The sequence below is a fragment of the Mastigoproctus giganteus genome, chromosome 11 (assembly GCF_048544385.1).
Source record: "Mastigoproctus giganteus isolate SK-2022 chromosome 11, ASM4854438v1, whole genome shotgun sequence".
Taxonomy (NCBI): domain Eukaryota; kingdom Metazoa; phylum Arthropoda; class Arachnida; order Uropygi; family Thelyphonidae; genus Mastigoproctus; species Mastigoproctus giganteus.
The window spans coordinates 2,769,950-2,786,001 of NC_143585.1; the positions used below are offsets into that span (position 1 = coordinate 2,769,950).

Below are 16,052 nucleotides of genomic sequence, written 5' to 3' on the forward strand. Positions count from 1 at the left end.
ATATATGGAAAGTCATCAGTGAGAGCTGATGACTTGAAGCTGTTAGTGATTACGGGTTATAATGAGTATCCTTTCGTTAAGGAGGTTGAGGGTAATGATTATAAATTACTTCGAGTGTATATTTATTTTTCTCACGCTTGTATGTATCTTGCATATTTGTTTGAAAGCATCGGGTATACCCTAAATGATTCATCTCAATGCCTTCCCCTCTTTGTGGCTTGCATTATAAATCACTCTATCTGCGATGTACGGTTTTATTAAATAAATACAACAATCTGTCCATTCTAAATAAAGGATCGGCTCCTTTCTTCTTCAATAGTGATTATGAATTGGTAATAAACAATCAGTACACATTTGGACGTACTTATAAAATAATTCTGCACTGATTCCAAACTGCCAGTTGAGATTGGTCTGTAATTTGAAAGATGTACGCAAATCTCTCCTTTTAACTGCGTTTTATTTTCAAACACATTAACGGTGGAGGGAATTTTAACATTCTCGAAATTACAAGTGGGAACAATTTGTTTTTAATTTTCTTCTACTTATCCCCCCCCCCCCCGTGAGATTTTTTGCTTATGGAGTATACGGAAAACGAATTGATAAAAATAATCAGATCCGGACTGAACCATTTAAAATTAGGAAAGAGTTAAAAATAAAGGCGGGAATTAATAATAATAAATTACAGAGAGTGTGTACAAAGCGCAGACGACCCCTTTCAACTCTTGTAGTCCTCAACGTTACAGGTCCTTAGGTTGCTGTAGACCTCGCAGTTGAAACGAGACTCGATTTGGTGCGCACTTAAATGCTTTTGTCCTCTCGTTTCCCGGACTACATTTTTAAGTACGTTTTCATAACGTGGCCGAGTTAGTCGGTTTCAGGCGAAGGTAGCGCGACTTTTCTCCCACAACCTCAGATTTTTCTTTCAGAAAACTGCAAACAGACCACAGAATACCGCAGTTTACACACTATGTACGACGCAACATGGTCTAAGTTGCCGATGCGCCTAAAGAAAACCCCACACAACGAAGGAACATTTTTCATCATCCTTTCTCGGTGCTCGCTGTCTGGCAAAGTTCGCGTCCTGGGGGCCAACAATGCACCGCGTGTCTCGATACGAGTGCCCAGCGAGCAAACACGGACAGTGGCCATCGGGAACCTCGGCATCTTTCGCACTTATTCCGCGTGTCCGTCCGACAACCAAAATTACCCTTCTCCATCTGCGGTCATAGGTCACGGAAGGGTGAGCGGCCCAAAGGGGGGGGGGGACTCGGTCTGTCTGCGTGCTCGCAGTGTGCGCCGCATCGCGCCGAAACGTTTTTCTGCCACCACGTGGGCGCCGGCTTCTCGTGGCATCGGGGGGAGGAGTTTCTTCTCGAGCTGTTCACTGGCAGATACTCGTACGCGGCCAAAAATACAGTCGGACAGCTGCCGACGACGCGGGACTCCTGGCATTTTGTCATGTAGCGATGTCACCCGTCCCGCAGCGGCAGCGCCCTCTCATGACTTCCCGTTGCGTAACGTGCAGCTATTGAAACTTGGTGGGCCACACGGTGACTTCATATTGTCGCGGCAGTAATTGCGTTCCAGTACGACACTCGAATATTTGCGCTACTTCGCATCGCTGGTTGGTGCCGTCCAATTGACCTCCGGATAGGTCAATGATGTCAGACATCGGTGATCTCCATCAGGTCCCGGGAGGACTACAACAAAAGGACACGACCTTTACCAAGATATTCGTCGGGGGGCTCCCGTACCACACCACCGACAAGTCCCTTCGGCAGTTCTTCGAGTCTTTTGGCGAGATCGAGGAGGCAGTCGTGATCACGGATCGGCAGACAGGAAAAAGTCGAGGTTACGGTTTCGTAAGTAAACGCTTCTTTCCATTACGATAAAGGGGTTGTCGAATAAGCGGCGGTGTTGGGTTCGCAGCAGGGAACGCGCACTTCGTCAGCACTAATTTTGTACCTCGCGATTAAAACTACGAACCAATTGAACTCTCCCCCCCCCCGTCCCCAAGAAATGAATTCTGCCACTAATAAGTCACGCACCGATTATGCAATTCCCTCGCTCGTGTGAAGAGCATTTTTGGACTTCGTTTCGTCCCCCACATCTGAACTCACACATTCGGTTCCAACGCGTACTTCGTCTTTTCCTTTTGAACATTTTCGGTGGTATTCGCTTTTTCTGCGCAGGGTTGTGCGCAAGACGCGTGGACGTTAACGAGAATGTACAATAATTAATTAATTAATTAATGATGCCACGTCGAATGATGGTTAGCAGTAGAGATGGTCTTCTCCAGCTCCACTTTTTTCTCGTTGCGAATCAATGTGATAACTGGTTCTCTTTTCTTTTCTTTTTTTCATCCTGGAGTTCACCCTCTGGTTCGTATTTCGTAGTCCTTACAGGATCTGCCCCCCCCTCCCACCCCTTTATGACTTCGGACGAATTTTTTTGTTCAAAGTACTTCGGACAGTTTCTTCAACGACAGCCTTTTAGTATTTTGGTCATCAGCGATTTTGGCATTTGCGATCTCGTGTGCTTCCATTTGCTAGCCCCTAATATTTCGAAAGTGGGTGGCTTTCTTACACTATTGAGCTCCCTCTTTATGCGATTTGGAAACGGTTTGAGACGGCTCACCAAACTTCCCGTTACATAAAATGGGAAGCAAAAGATTTTTTGGGGGGGGGGGCAACGGAGTTCAGACAGGAAAATTAAAAACTTCTAACACGCGAGACGATAGTTTGTTTCAGTTCAAAGGAACTAAGGCCACGAGGCGTCACTATATATGTCCGTGAGCTCGGTGAAGTCGAGAGCTACGTTAGCCCCGGGTGAAAACGCGTGACAATCCTCATCCTCGCGTTCGTGAATGCTTTTGAGTGTGCTCGTGCGTATTCACGTGTCGATGCGGGGGCGAAAACGCAAAGCTTCGATCCTAACGATAAAAATTAAAGAAAAAAATAAAAACATTTTTATTATTTTAGATTTGTAAATTTTTTTACCAGTTTTTAAAATTCAATTTAAAAAGTGCAATATTAAGGTCTCGGCCTTAATCTTCGGCCTTCGGGCCCTCAAAGAATTGCGGACCGTCGTACTGCAGACTCCCTCTTAATACTCCTCCCCTCCTTCTCCTATCGTGTCGGGCCAGTGTGAACCGCGTGTTAATAAGTGCGCGCTGTGTTGCTGGATGAAAAATCTAAATTTAAAAATGAGATGATGCGAGCGAGCATTTCCAGTGCGTTTCAACCGAATTGGTTCTCTCCTCACCCCACCCTGGGGGAGACACGTGATGATTACGCGTATCTTCTGCCTCCTAGCACGCATCTGCATCGCGTTCGACTGGCGTTTCTTCACTTGGGCCGGTTCGATGAGCGCAAAAGTGAAGCGCTTCAAATGGTCAATTGGCGAATCTCATTTGGAATTACAAAACTGAAACTGAAGAAAAATCCGTTTGTTTAAACGCATCTGGGCCAGTCTTAAGAAGTAGACGTGGCTTCCAGAGCATGGTGAAAAGGTCAAAGTTAGAGAAACACCTGTTTCCATCGCGTGTGACGACGTATCGGGGGTTGTCTGCTGGCAGGCAAAATACCCCGCCCGCCATAACAGCCCACATCCAGCTTCGCTTTATGTTTCGCCAGATGTTTCGAGCACTTAGTCACAGGGTCGAGCGGATGCGGCTTCCGAGCTGAAAAATGTCTCTCCTGAGAGAGAGACGGGTTTGCTTATCGTTAAATTTGAAAAAAAAAAAGGGTGGGGGGAAGTACCAGTACACTGTTATTTAAGATAGCGTTACATCGGTTTGAATCCTAAAAGGAATTTCAAAAAAATGATAAAAAACAAAATAAAAAAAACTACACGATACTGGGGTAGGTGTTATTGCGCGAGAGAAGGAGGTCGCGATGATGAACGGGACAGTGGTAACGTATCACGTGACTGCTGGGAGGCCGCTACAATATTTTTAGTTCGAAGAGCGGCCGTTTCGATGCCGGGCGGTGGCAATCAGCTGATGAACGCAGCTCGGGGGTCTTCCGCGTCCGAAGGGGAAAAAATGTTTCGGTTGCCCACTGAGAAGCGGCACGTGACAATGCATCAGGTAAGCGAAATCGGAATGCACCCCTCATTAAAAGGCCACCGCGAGGATGAACTCCCCGATCGATTGGCAACTCTGTCGATGCATCGGAAGCGGAAGTTGTGCGCGTGGGACTGAGCCCCTTCCACGCGCACCAAGTTACGCTTGGGAGACGGCCATCAGACAGGAATTTGCAGACGCAGTGCGCCGAGGAAACGTTGCCTTTCGCCGCGGGGACGATCGGATATAAATAGACGCCTCTGTAGAGTGCAATGGGAGGGGGGCTACACGAGACAAATGCTCGCGAGATTTGCACAAAGCAATTACTTCCCGACGTAGTAAGGATTCACTAACGAACCCACCAAACTCCGGGGGGTTCGAACGGTGCTTTCGCCATTTTTCGTGATATCTAAACGCGCAGTGACTTCGCAGTGGCGTACAAAGCCCCCTCTCTGTTCACGCGCACCATCAAAGCCCCTTTACTGGCGAGTGCTGAATACATTGCGCAATGCCTTTCGGTTAGCAGGCCCGGAAGGAGAGCGGCGTGGCTCGACCGAGCGATACCACTGTCCTCCCTCCCGCCCTCCCTTCCGGACCAGCCGAGCAGAGTGGTGCTCGTTTCCGAGAGCGAAGGAGTGCGTTTGGAAGTTGCTTTCAGGGAACGAGATCTCGAAAGAGTACATTTTGTCGCGACACACACCTGTGGCAATGCCTTCGCAGTTCCTCATTGAGAAGTTTCGTCCTCGGTCAACGCTCCGAACAACTTCGGAAGCGGCACAAGTTGAGTGCAATCCGAGTTCGACCAGTTTTGGGAGCAACACTCACGGATTTTCGCCGGTTTCATCCTTCAACGGGAGCGTGCTTGGCAGAGCACACCCCCAACTGCGCGCTTTTTTTTAATCTTATTTTCTTTGTTGGACTGAATATTAAAAGTGGATGATCTGTGGATGTTTCGAGAATCCAAATTTTTACAACTCGTGTCCAAACGGGATTCAGAATGGGATTTCATTATTCGTTCACTCCCACCGGTTTTAATCCAACAATGCCGTGCTGGGTTACTGTCAATAATTAGACCATAAGAGCCCGCCCTGGGAGCCGATTTTTTCACTACTCCAGTTATGCATCATCTTTTACTAATTGTTCGCAGCCTTCCTTGGCTCAGAGATCATCAACAAAACGCATCCTTAATCAGAGGGAAACATTTAAAACCTGTCACATTCCATTTGTTGCTCGACTTCACTTCCCTTCATGATTGCCCTGTGTGTAGAATCGCAGGATCCCGTGAGGAATTTTTAATGGCCGTTTTACAACGTGGCTGAGTTAGTCGATCTCAGGCGAGGGTGGCGTGACGTGGTTTTTTCCTCTAATAAACGTTATTCATTGGTTACTTTTAACCACATCCAGTACTTTGCATTTGTCAATGTTAAACTTCAGTTGCCACTTCTCATCCCATCTGTCTAACTTTTCTAGATCCTGTTGCAGTAGCATACTGTCTTTACCATCATTAACAACCCTGCCAGACTTTGTATCATCTGCAAACTTGAACATTAAACCTGATATACCTTCATCAATATCTTTGATAAATATGCAAAACAACAATGGGCCCAACACCGAACCCTGGGGGACTTCACTAATAACATTTGTCCACGAACAGCAGTGTCCATTAATTACCACTCTCTGTCATCTCCCACTCAACCATCCCTTTATCCATTGTAACAACCTACCCTTAATGCCATACCTCTCCAATTTGTAAAGCAGTCTTCCATGTGCAACAGTATCAAAAGCTTTCCTGAAATCTAAGTATATGATATCAAAATTACTTTTTGCATCCAGTTCCTTCATGGTAACCAATCTAATTGGTCAAACAAGATTTACCCTTAATAAACCCTTCTGTGTCTGAAGTATAATTGTGGCTGTGTCTAGATAATCCTGCATTACTTCTTTAACCAGCGACACCATTATTTTCCTCGGAACAGAAGTTAAACTAACAGGTCTGTAATTATTCGTGTCACCTTTCATTCTCCCCTTGTGAATTGGAGATACATTTGCACATCTTCAGTCTGTGGGGACCATCCCTGAATCTAAGGATGCTGTCATATCGTTAAGGATTTGCTCATTTTCTTCGTTGCCTCCCTTAATAAACAAAAGAAAAAAAAAACTTTCCGCGCTGTTTGTCCCGGTTCAATCCATGTCAGCGACATGGATTGAACGCTTGTCGTTCTCCATGTTGATTTGCCCAATTTTGCAAGCCGGCTGGCCAGTCCTGACGCTCTTGGTTTTATTTTGGTGTTTCGTTCACCCAACGTCAATGCAAACGTTTATCGTATTTAGTAGTCACAGGCTTGAATCCCGGTCCACTGAAAGAGCGCGTGCCACTGCACTCTCGCTCCTGACCACCCAGCTACGTCGTAGCCCTTTGCCTATTTTAATATAACTGGATAGATCCCATCCGCCCCAGGTGCCTTTCTTATGTTTTATTTCAACAATTTATGCCGATATTGAAGCTGCTTTTGATAGCCTCAACATCTCAGCCCTTCTGAATCTCCTAACCAATTTCTTTCGGATCAAAGGTGACGTTTTCGCTTTTCTGCACTCGCTCCTCCGGAACAGAACAGTGTACCTCACTCATCGTAACCTCTGCTATACCCGATCCATCAATGCTGGTGTGCCGCAAGGTGGCGTTTTATCGGGGTTACTTTTTACCGCCCTCCTTATTCCGTTTGTATGTAACAGAGATGATGTCATTACCTACGCCGACGATATAAAGTTCCTAACGCAAATACCACCATCAGCTGACAGGGGAGTGATCACATCGGAAATCTGTAATAAAATCACAGCTTTCTCTAGCCATCTCAACCATTTCGGTCTCAAACTGAACCCCCAAAAATCCGTTATTATGGTTTTTTCTCTGAAGAAGTGCCCCACATCCATACAACCCTCACTGCAGGGCGCAGTTATTCCAAGTGTTACTAAACACAAAGATCTCGGTGTAACCTTCGACCCAAACCTTAGGTTCAACTGTCACATCGAATGTGTTCTACGCAAGATCAACCGAATGCGCTGGATTGCCCGTCAACATCTTCTTCATAACACAGACGCTAGAACCACAATCAGATATCTGGAAACCATTGTGTATCCTACCTTTCTGTATGCCTCTGAAATATGGGCATCTGCAGTACCTTCTCTCATGAAGCCCATCTTCGCCAGTGAATACTGGATATTGAAGTGGGCAACCCACAAGCATCGACTCCCCCCTCAGCAGAGGACCACCAGCATGGCCGACCAACTCCAAATCCCGCGGCTGCCTCAAATAATCAGCATGAGGAGAACTGCGACCACAGTCAAAATGCTGGTTGGAAAAATCAATTCCCCTGACTTCTGGGATATATGCCAGTGGCATGTTCCACTTCCGTCCTTACGAGCCACCCCTCTTCTTCAGCTACAACGGAACAGGCTGAAGATCAGTGACAGATTCCTACCTGGACAAGTACTTCCGATAGTACAAGCCCTGCTAATGATCGGAGTTGACCTGCAGAAATTCGCTTCCGATCGCAATTACAGGCGCTCGTTGGCCGAACTTGTTCCCCTTTTGTTTGGCCCCTGATGTCGACTCATACTGATATCTCCACCTGCTATCTCCTATGAGGCGCATAACGGCACGTCGCAGGCAAATCGACGAACTGTCTTCACAAGAAAATGCAATACCGAACAATAATTTGGCACTGTGAAATATTCTGACTTGTGTGAATATGCTTAAATATGTGCTTTGTACATATGAACGTGTACATACCTTGGTGTACTGTCTGCTTCACATCTATGTACATACTCATATCTATTGAATGGTTAATGCTACGTTTTTAATTGTTATGTAATCTTTTATACTGCACAAATTTTTATACTGTACATATTTTTATATTACCCTATATCATTGTCAAGCCCCTGGCCTCCTGGCTGTGGCGGGCACATTATTGTATCTTTACTGTACAATAAAGATTTTCTTCTTCTTCTTCCCTTCCACTTTCCTCTCATTTATTGCCAAATCATTTGGCTCCTAGTTAGAGTTTGATAAACGTCTGGCAGCCTCCACATCTTTAGAGAATTCCTCATGCGCGAATGTAGATGCAGAATATTCATCGTTTGTCAGCTATCTAATCAAGATCATCAGCAGTCGAACTATCGATATCGTTGACCAATCTGATTCATCCCTTTCCTTCTAGAGTTTACGTAAGCAAAGAAGTCTTTGCTGTTTTTCTTTGCATCCTTTGCCAAAGATTTCTCGTAATGTGCCTCGCTTTCCTGACCTCCTTTGTGGGTTGTGTTGATGTTCCGAGCCGACTGTAACTGTGCCTCTTAAAGGGTGGAACACAGTTCGGCCACCAGCGGCGACACGCTTTTCTTGAGGGTAGTTATGTGACTGACTGTAGACTTTTTGTTATTTTTGCAAAGTCACGTTGGCGCATTGTATCAACAAGCTGTTGATGCAATGCGCCAACGTGATAAACGTTGCAATTGGCCATTGCAATGACCGTATATGCAGTCATTGCAATGGGCAATGAAGCTTGTGTGTGTGTGTGTAGCAGTTATTGGTGTAGTGGAGTACGTACCAAATACGTCTGTTAATGTAATCAGGGCAGGGTTAACGCTACAGTCAAACCGGCAATGGCCGGGGTCCTCTCCCGAAGAGGGGCCCTATTTTCGGTGTAAATATTTTCTAAAGTAATGCTAAAAATTTCTAATAATAATAGTAATTTTTTATTTATACATTAAAGGGGCCTCAAATTTAAATATGGTCGGTGGCCTGTTTCATCCTTAATCCGGCCCTGAATATAATGGACCATAACGTGTATATGAATGTACTATGAAATAACTGTTTCAGTTATCTCGCACATTCTTCTTCTTCTTCTTTGTATGCACCCTTCTAGCCCGCCGGCAGTATTGGAATAAAGTGATATTATTATTTAATAATAATATGATATTATAATAATAATTATAATGTAATAAATTGCATTATTATATAACTTCCTTCCTGCTCATAATAGATTATGTTGTTATAAATAACGTAGTTTCTGTAATAAATATCAAAGAGAGAAACAAATACCCTGAAAGAAGGAACAAAAAAATATGCTGACTCATTGATACAAAGTATTTCAAAGTAAACGTATTCAACAGAATTTCGCAACCAATCCTGGGATCTCGTTAGACAACACGATGACATCATTGATGTTACAATCAAGTGAAAGCGAACCTGTACAGAAATAGCCCAATTCTTTGCTGATTTGGAGTCAGCGTTCTTCACAGCATGTGTCCTTTCCACATAACTAATTATGATTTCTTGGCTGAACATATCATGTCACATATAAATACTGATCGTTCTTCTTTGCTATTAAACCCCTCAAAAACGATTCCTCCGAGGACTAGACAACGTTCCACAGATTTTCTGGAAGCGATGTTTCGATCGGTGTTTTTATTTCATATTTCTAATAAATCGGTAAAAGAGAGATCATTTACCCGTTTCCATTTACCCTTACACAAACTGATACCACATCAAAAATATGAGATTCAACCGAATTGGCAGCACATCTCCACCCATCTTAACGAAAACCAAAAACCAACCCAGAATTACATTAACTGTCGTAGTACGTGGCTGTTTTTTATTGGTTGGATATTGTTGAAATCAAAAAAGAATCTTTTTAGTAACCAGTTTTTAGTACTAGAGCTTCAAAAATCGACTGTTTTTTGAAGGTCCTCTCTGGCAGTAATTTTGTCAAAGATTCCATTAGAGGGGAAAATAATCCCCACCTCTTTCGTTTCTTTAACCTTCCATATTATATAATTGTGCAATGTATAGTTAAAGAGAAATGTATATTTTTTCTAGTAGTGTGAAATGGATATTTCAAAATACCAAAAATTTCGACCAATTTACTACAATGGATTGAGGAAACTGGGTCGGTGTAATTATCTCTCTCTCTCTCTCTCTCTCTCTCTCTCTCTCTCTCTCTCTCTCTCTCTCTCTCTCGCTCTCTCTAGGACATTCGATACTGTCAGTCATTTGGGATGGATGGGTTAAAGAACTTTTATCATTATTATTTACAGTGGCTCGACACCTCGCAAAGTATCCTTTTTTACAAGCGTTTCTCAGGTACCCTTTTGGGCCCTGTCAATTTTATTATCACCGATGTAGCGTATATTGTCAGACCACAAGATGCTGATTCTTGATATACGCGGTATATACTCGGTGTAACTCTTGATATACGCGGATGATATTAAAACATACAAATCCTAATCCATACTGCATTAAACTCCAGTCTTTCCTCAAATCTTTTTATTGGTGGACAAGCGCAATAACCTGATAGTAAATACACAAAAAGGTAAAGAAGTATCTGACAAAGACGTTCACAAGAAAGGAACAAAATTCACCTCGACAATTCACGAATAATAGTTATCAGTTACGAATGAAGACCTCAGTGTAATATTTCGGTGTAATAACTTAACCTTTTCTTGGCACGTACATCACATAACCAAGCAGGCATGTACACCAGTGGGTTTCAGCAAACGGTATTCGTCATCCTATCGCTCTCCGACTTAAAGTACTTGTCTCGCTTTGCACCTAGGATTGGTCCCGGACTGCTACATCACTCAGCTCCAGCTCTGGAACTCTTACACAATGTGTTTGTAATAACTCAATGCTAATTTATTTGTTTATTAGTTGTTTAATTTTAATTTTTTATTTTTTATATACACTATTATTATTATTATTCCGTTTAAGCTTGAATTCATCCCCTGTACAGCTGGTTGTCTAGAAGGGTGTACAGAGAATCATAATTGAAAAATACATGCATTAAAAGGACAACAGATAATGTTTGGCGGCAGTTGCCTGGAGTTGGCATAAGTACATTTACAAAAGAGGGAGAAGAATGTATAGAGTCGACCTATACCGTTGTTTATGTCGCTCTCTTGGATGGATAGTTGAGGCTGAGATGATTTCTTGCACGTTGGGTGAATCATCCTATTAGTTAACAGTTTGGCAAGAGCGATGAGGTTCTTTTCCAGAATTTTTATCTTCCATGGCGTCATGTTCATGTTCGCATGTAGAATAGACCTACAGATGGTGAACGGGTTTCCATGGATCCTGTTCAACCACCTCAGAACCCAATATTCAATTGCCAGGTATTTCTTTCCAATACTTGATGGGGCTGAGGACCATAACTCAGACGCGTATAAAGCGATGGGCGTGAGATACTTTTCAATGTATTTGCATATTAGGGACGTATTTTGGCAATTAACAAGCTCCTGTCGATCGCCCAGAAAACTGAATATGTTTTCCTTTTTTGTATTTATGAAATGGTCCTGGAAAGTAAGGGTTTCGTCCCAAGTGAGACCAAGGTATGTGTGAGTTGAAACCTTTGTGACCTTATTGCCATTTATTAGAGCTTGGATATCATTTTTGTTCCGCTTCAGTATTTGTAAACCCTTGGCATAACCATGCCGTGATGGGATTAGTAGTAGTAGTAATGAAGGCATGTGATGCAACAAAGCAAACGTATGAGCTCATGTAGCATCAACCAAAAAAAAAAAAAAAAAAAAACAAAAAACAATTTCACACATCCATTCCCTCTAAAAGTTTGTCCAGTCCCTCCTTGAATTTATTTAAGCTATCAACTATCCCAACGACAGATGGGAGTTTGTTCCAGCAATTAACCGCCCGCTGGCTAAAGGCAAATTTCCGCACATCTATTCTACATCTGTCTTTCCTTAATTTGAATTTATGCCCCCTTAAGTTCGTAATCTGAGCAAGAGGAAGAATCCCATCAGCACTGAGCATGCTCAAACCTTTCAAGACTTTATACACCTCAATCAGATCACCTTGCAGGTGCCTAGTCTCCGGCCGATGCAATTCGAAGAACTTAAGCCTTTCTTCATAAGAGCATCCATTTGTTCCCTTCACCAATCTCGTTGCCCTTCTCTGTACACGCTCGATTAACTCTACATCCTTCCTAAAATGAGGCCTCCAGACCTGTACGCAGCACTCAAGGCGTGGCCTGACCATTGCGCTATACTAAAGGATAATCACCTCCTTTTCCCTACTAGCAAAATTGCTGTATATCACTGACAAGACACCATGAGCTACTCTTTGCAGCCCGCCTGCACTGCTCAGAATACTTCATATCTGACTGCACAATTACTCCCAGTTCTTTTTTATTTCCTACCTCCCTAAATACAAGTACCGCACAGTTGATACGTTTCTCTGGGGTTGATCGAAGGTTCTCTTCGATGAACCAAAATATTCTTCAATACTTCAGTATTATAGTTCACGCGTTCTCTTTGGTCTCGAGACTTTGCCTCTCGCATCAGGAAATTAGAAAACGTGCGAACCAAAACTATGAAAACGATGAAATATTTAAGCAGACATGACAGGCTTGGAGATTACTGTCGAATAACGACCGCTATTTGAAGACAAATCATTTGAATTCGCTTCATCAGAGAAGACAGCAACTACGCTTGGAATTCCTGCATGGAGTCATAACCGTAATTGCACGAATAGCTCATCATCAAAATGCACTCCGATTTTTAATCACAAAGAAGAAAAGATTATTTTTAAAGCATCGAACACAGCGTGGGAAACGCAGCCCGATCTTCTTCTTACTAATTATTTTAAATCAAAAAGATTGCGATCCTTTCGTCTTAAGTTATTTGTGAACCAATAAATTCTCACACGATGTAATTGGCTCAAACTGTAACGGGTGGTAAACAAATAAACATCGCTGAGTAAACATTATTTGCCACGTTCGAAGTCACTTAAATCTTTAGTGTTTCCCGTTCTCACACTGAATTGCAGACACCCCGTATCTAACAGTACAGCCACGTGATGCTATTACTGAAGGAGAGTTCATTTCCTGAAAAGGGTAAGTGCACTCATTAAGTGGCCGAAAATTTTGCACATCTAACCCACGATCATTCTATTCCAATTTCAATTATCCCCCTCCCGTGCGTGTTGGCCACAATCGAGTAACTCAACGCTTTCAAAGCCTTGAACACCACAGTTAGGTTTCCACTCAAATACCATTTTATTTATTCATTAGTGCAGCGTGGACTTCTTTGGACTATATGGCTGGTATCTGAGTCAAACTCCAACAACAACAACAACAAAAAACACGTTGAACTAACCCTTCCCGCGCAGCACGTGCATCTCTGCTGGGATGACACTGGAAGCGGAAACAAAGTGCGCCAGGTGCAGATCCAGCTGGCAGATTACGAAACTTTTTATATTCCATAGTGCGTCGTCTGTTCGCAACCCGCAGATGGCCGCCGTTGAACTGTTACGGGAGGCGCTTGCGGCGAGTGGTCTTTCAACGAAACGAAGCGAACGCAAATTAAATGGCTGCAGAACGCTGCCGAAATGAGTCGCCTTCGTTCGAAAATAGAAATGTTTTTAAGTCATTTTCTGGCAGTACCGAAATATGAGCGCGTGGACGGACCGAAGTGCTCCAGTTTCAGTCCAAGTGCGCTTCAAGAGTGACAGCACTCTTGAAGATCGTCACCTGCGGTCCAACTCAATAAATTTTCTCCTTTGCCACAATTGTTTATAATGTGGCAAAGGAGAAAGTTAAAACGTTAATTAAATTGAGAGTTACGAACTCCACAACGGAATTGAATTACATTAACTTCAATTAACTCCATATTTATATTAAATTTAATTGCGTATAATCTCCGGGGAGGGGAAAATGAATAGACCTGGACGTAATAATGCAGCCAAATATAAAGTTCTCTGAGCAGTACAGACCAGATCCAGGACAGCTCATGGGGTTTTGTTAATGACATACAGAAACTTTGCTAGCAGTGATGAGGAGGTGATTGTCCCATTTTACAAGGCCATGGCCAATTCCCTATATTGAGTTGGTCTGATGGTTTCATTTCAGGAAGAATGTGCAGTTGCTGGAATGGGTAACGAGATTAGCGAGTGAAGGTATTTAGTTATTTGGAGACTGGGTTGAGTAGGCATCCGATTGAGGTGTTTATGGATTCTAATGGATTGAGCAAACTCAGTGCTGATAGAAGTCTTCCTCTTGCTCAGACCATACACATGAAGGAACACATATTCAAACTGAGAAAGGACGGTTACAGAATAGATATGCAAAAGTTTTTTTTTCAGCTAGCGATTGGTTAATTGTTGGAACAAGCTTCCATCTTTGCGTGGAAGTGGATGGTTTGAATAAATTCAAGGAAGAACTAGATAAACTATTGGAGGGGAGGGATGGGTGAAGTGGTAAGTTTTTGGCTGATGTGTAAGCTTTCTTGCATCAATGTTAATACTAATTTAAAGACAAGTTAAAATGATAAGCAATTCATGGTACTAAATACGCCCCATTCCTTATTTCTAGTTCACCTTGAACTGCCATTGTTAGCAGAAATTTAAGCCAAAGAGGCTCATTGGGGATCCATGCGGCCGCGACCGTAGATGTGCTCGCGATCCGAGTATTGCTCACTCCGCAATAATAATCGTTATTTCATTGAAACGAATACAGAGGACCCATCTCGATGTTGTGTAACAAACGTAAAGGGAAGGACGTAATTGAGAGTTTGTTTATAAGAAGTGAAGAAAGTCAATAAGACGAACGAACGACAAAATGAGGAATTGTTTGGGATTTGCCGCAGCAACTGTTTCAGTGATGGTGGTGGTTTGCAGTGAATTATGTCTACAGAAATGTGTGTTCGCACGTCGATTTGCACTCTGTTTCGGCTGCATAAAATTAGGAAACTCACGGAAAAGAATCCTGAGATGCAACTGCAACTTCGACCGAAAATACCTTTGCAATTGCTCCAGTCATCGACGTCATTTGAACTGATCGGCAAGCGACAAAGAACGCACTCTCCTTTGGAACGCCAACCTCGACGTATTTTGATAGTCCCTCCCCCATTTCATGCAAGCTGTAGGAACTTTCGGAGAGCAAGGGAAGAAATGTCAGCATTTTGCCTTTGATATTAAAATTGCAGTGAAACAGGTAAAACGGCTTTGATGGTTATGCTGTCAAGGGCGGATGTAAATCCAAATTGGCCTATTTCTCTGTGACAGGTAAAGCCACGAAGCTCGAGTGTGTCTCCATAAATTCAGTTTATTCTATGGTCAGGTCGCTGTTTGCGGGTTGAAACACCAAAGTTTATGTGGGTAAAGACCCGCAACCTTTACCCGAGACTGACTAACGTGGGTCATTGTATGAAATAAAATAGTAATTAGAAGCATTCCTCCCGCCCAGACTGAATTCGAACTCAGGACTTTTCACACGGTGTGAAAAACCAACCATCATGACCACTGTATCAGTTGCGTAAATGTCCACAACAAATTTCGAGTCTGTCTCAAAGGTGTCCGGGATTTTGTCTGTTGTTGCAAGTAAGTTTAGTTATTTTGAATCCGTCACAGTGCTTAGGGAGTTCAAGGATAAGATTGATTTTGTGAGAACAGGATCAGTTGTCTTTAGAAATTATAGAATACAGTAGGCTGTTGCAATTGGTCTAAATGTCTGTTGATAGCCAATATCGTGAACATTCGAGTTTTGGAATGGCCATGAAATATTGTTGCATTCCACTGTGTCAGAAGAAAAATTTTTTTGAAAGAACATCGTTGAAAATGCGCAATAACGCGTGAACGGTGAAGGTATTTAGCAAATGGACCACAGAACGCACGCGATTTACAGCCATAATGTACACGCAATACGGCCCAGGTTACTGATGCGTCTACAACAACGTTTACGTATTATTTAAATTTATGGTACCACTCACATTACACTGCAATTGGGTCTGTGTCCTATTGATATAGAATTATATAATATGTAGAAAATGCATATATGTATTGATAGTCACATTTTATTGCTACTCCACCGCTGGACGAAAACCCGAGGGAAATCCAGATGGTGAATTGTTGCCATCTGGAAGGCAGTAATCATTTCAGAAGCTGAAACTGTGGTGAAAAGGTTTTTATAGCACTTAATAC

At 43.0% G+C, this 16,052-nt stretch overlaps 1 protein-coding gene across 1 annotated transcript in view; it reads left to right on the forward strand.

The window, feature by feature from the left end:
* The first annotated feature begins 1,562 nt into the window (after positions 1–1,562).
* LOC150077647 (RNA-binding protein 24-like) overlaps positions 1,563–16,052 on the forward strand; it is a 115,123-nt gene continuing 100,633 nt past the window's right edge. The window contains exon 1 of the mRNA XM_090384250.1: positions 1,563–1,862. Within this exon, the coding sequence (XP_090240376.1) occupies positions 1,659–1,862 (204 nt within the window). The 5' untranslated portion in view covers positions 1,563–1,658. The remainder of the gene's footprint in view (positions 1,863–16,052) is intronic.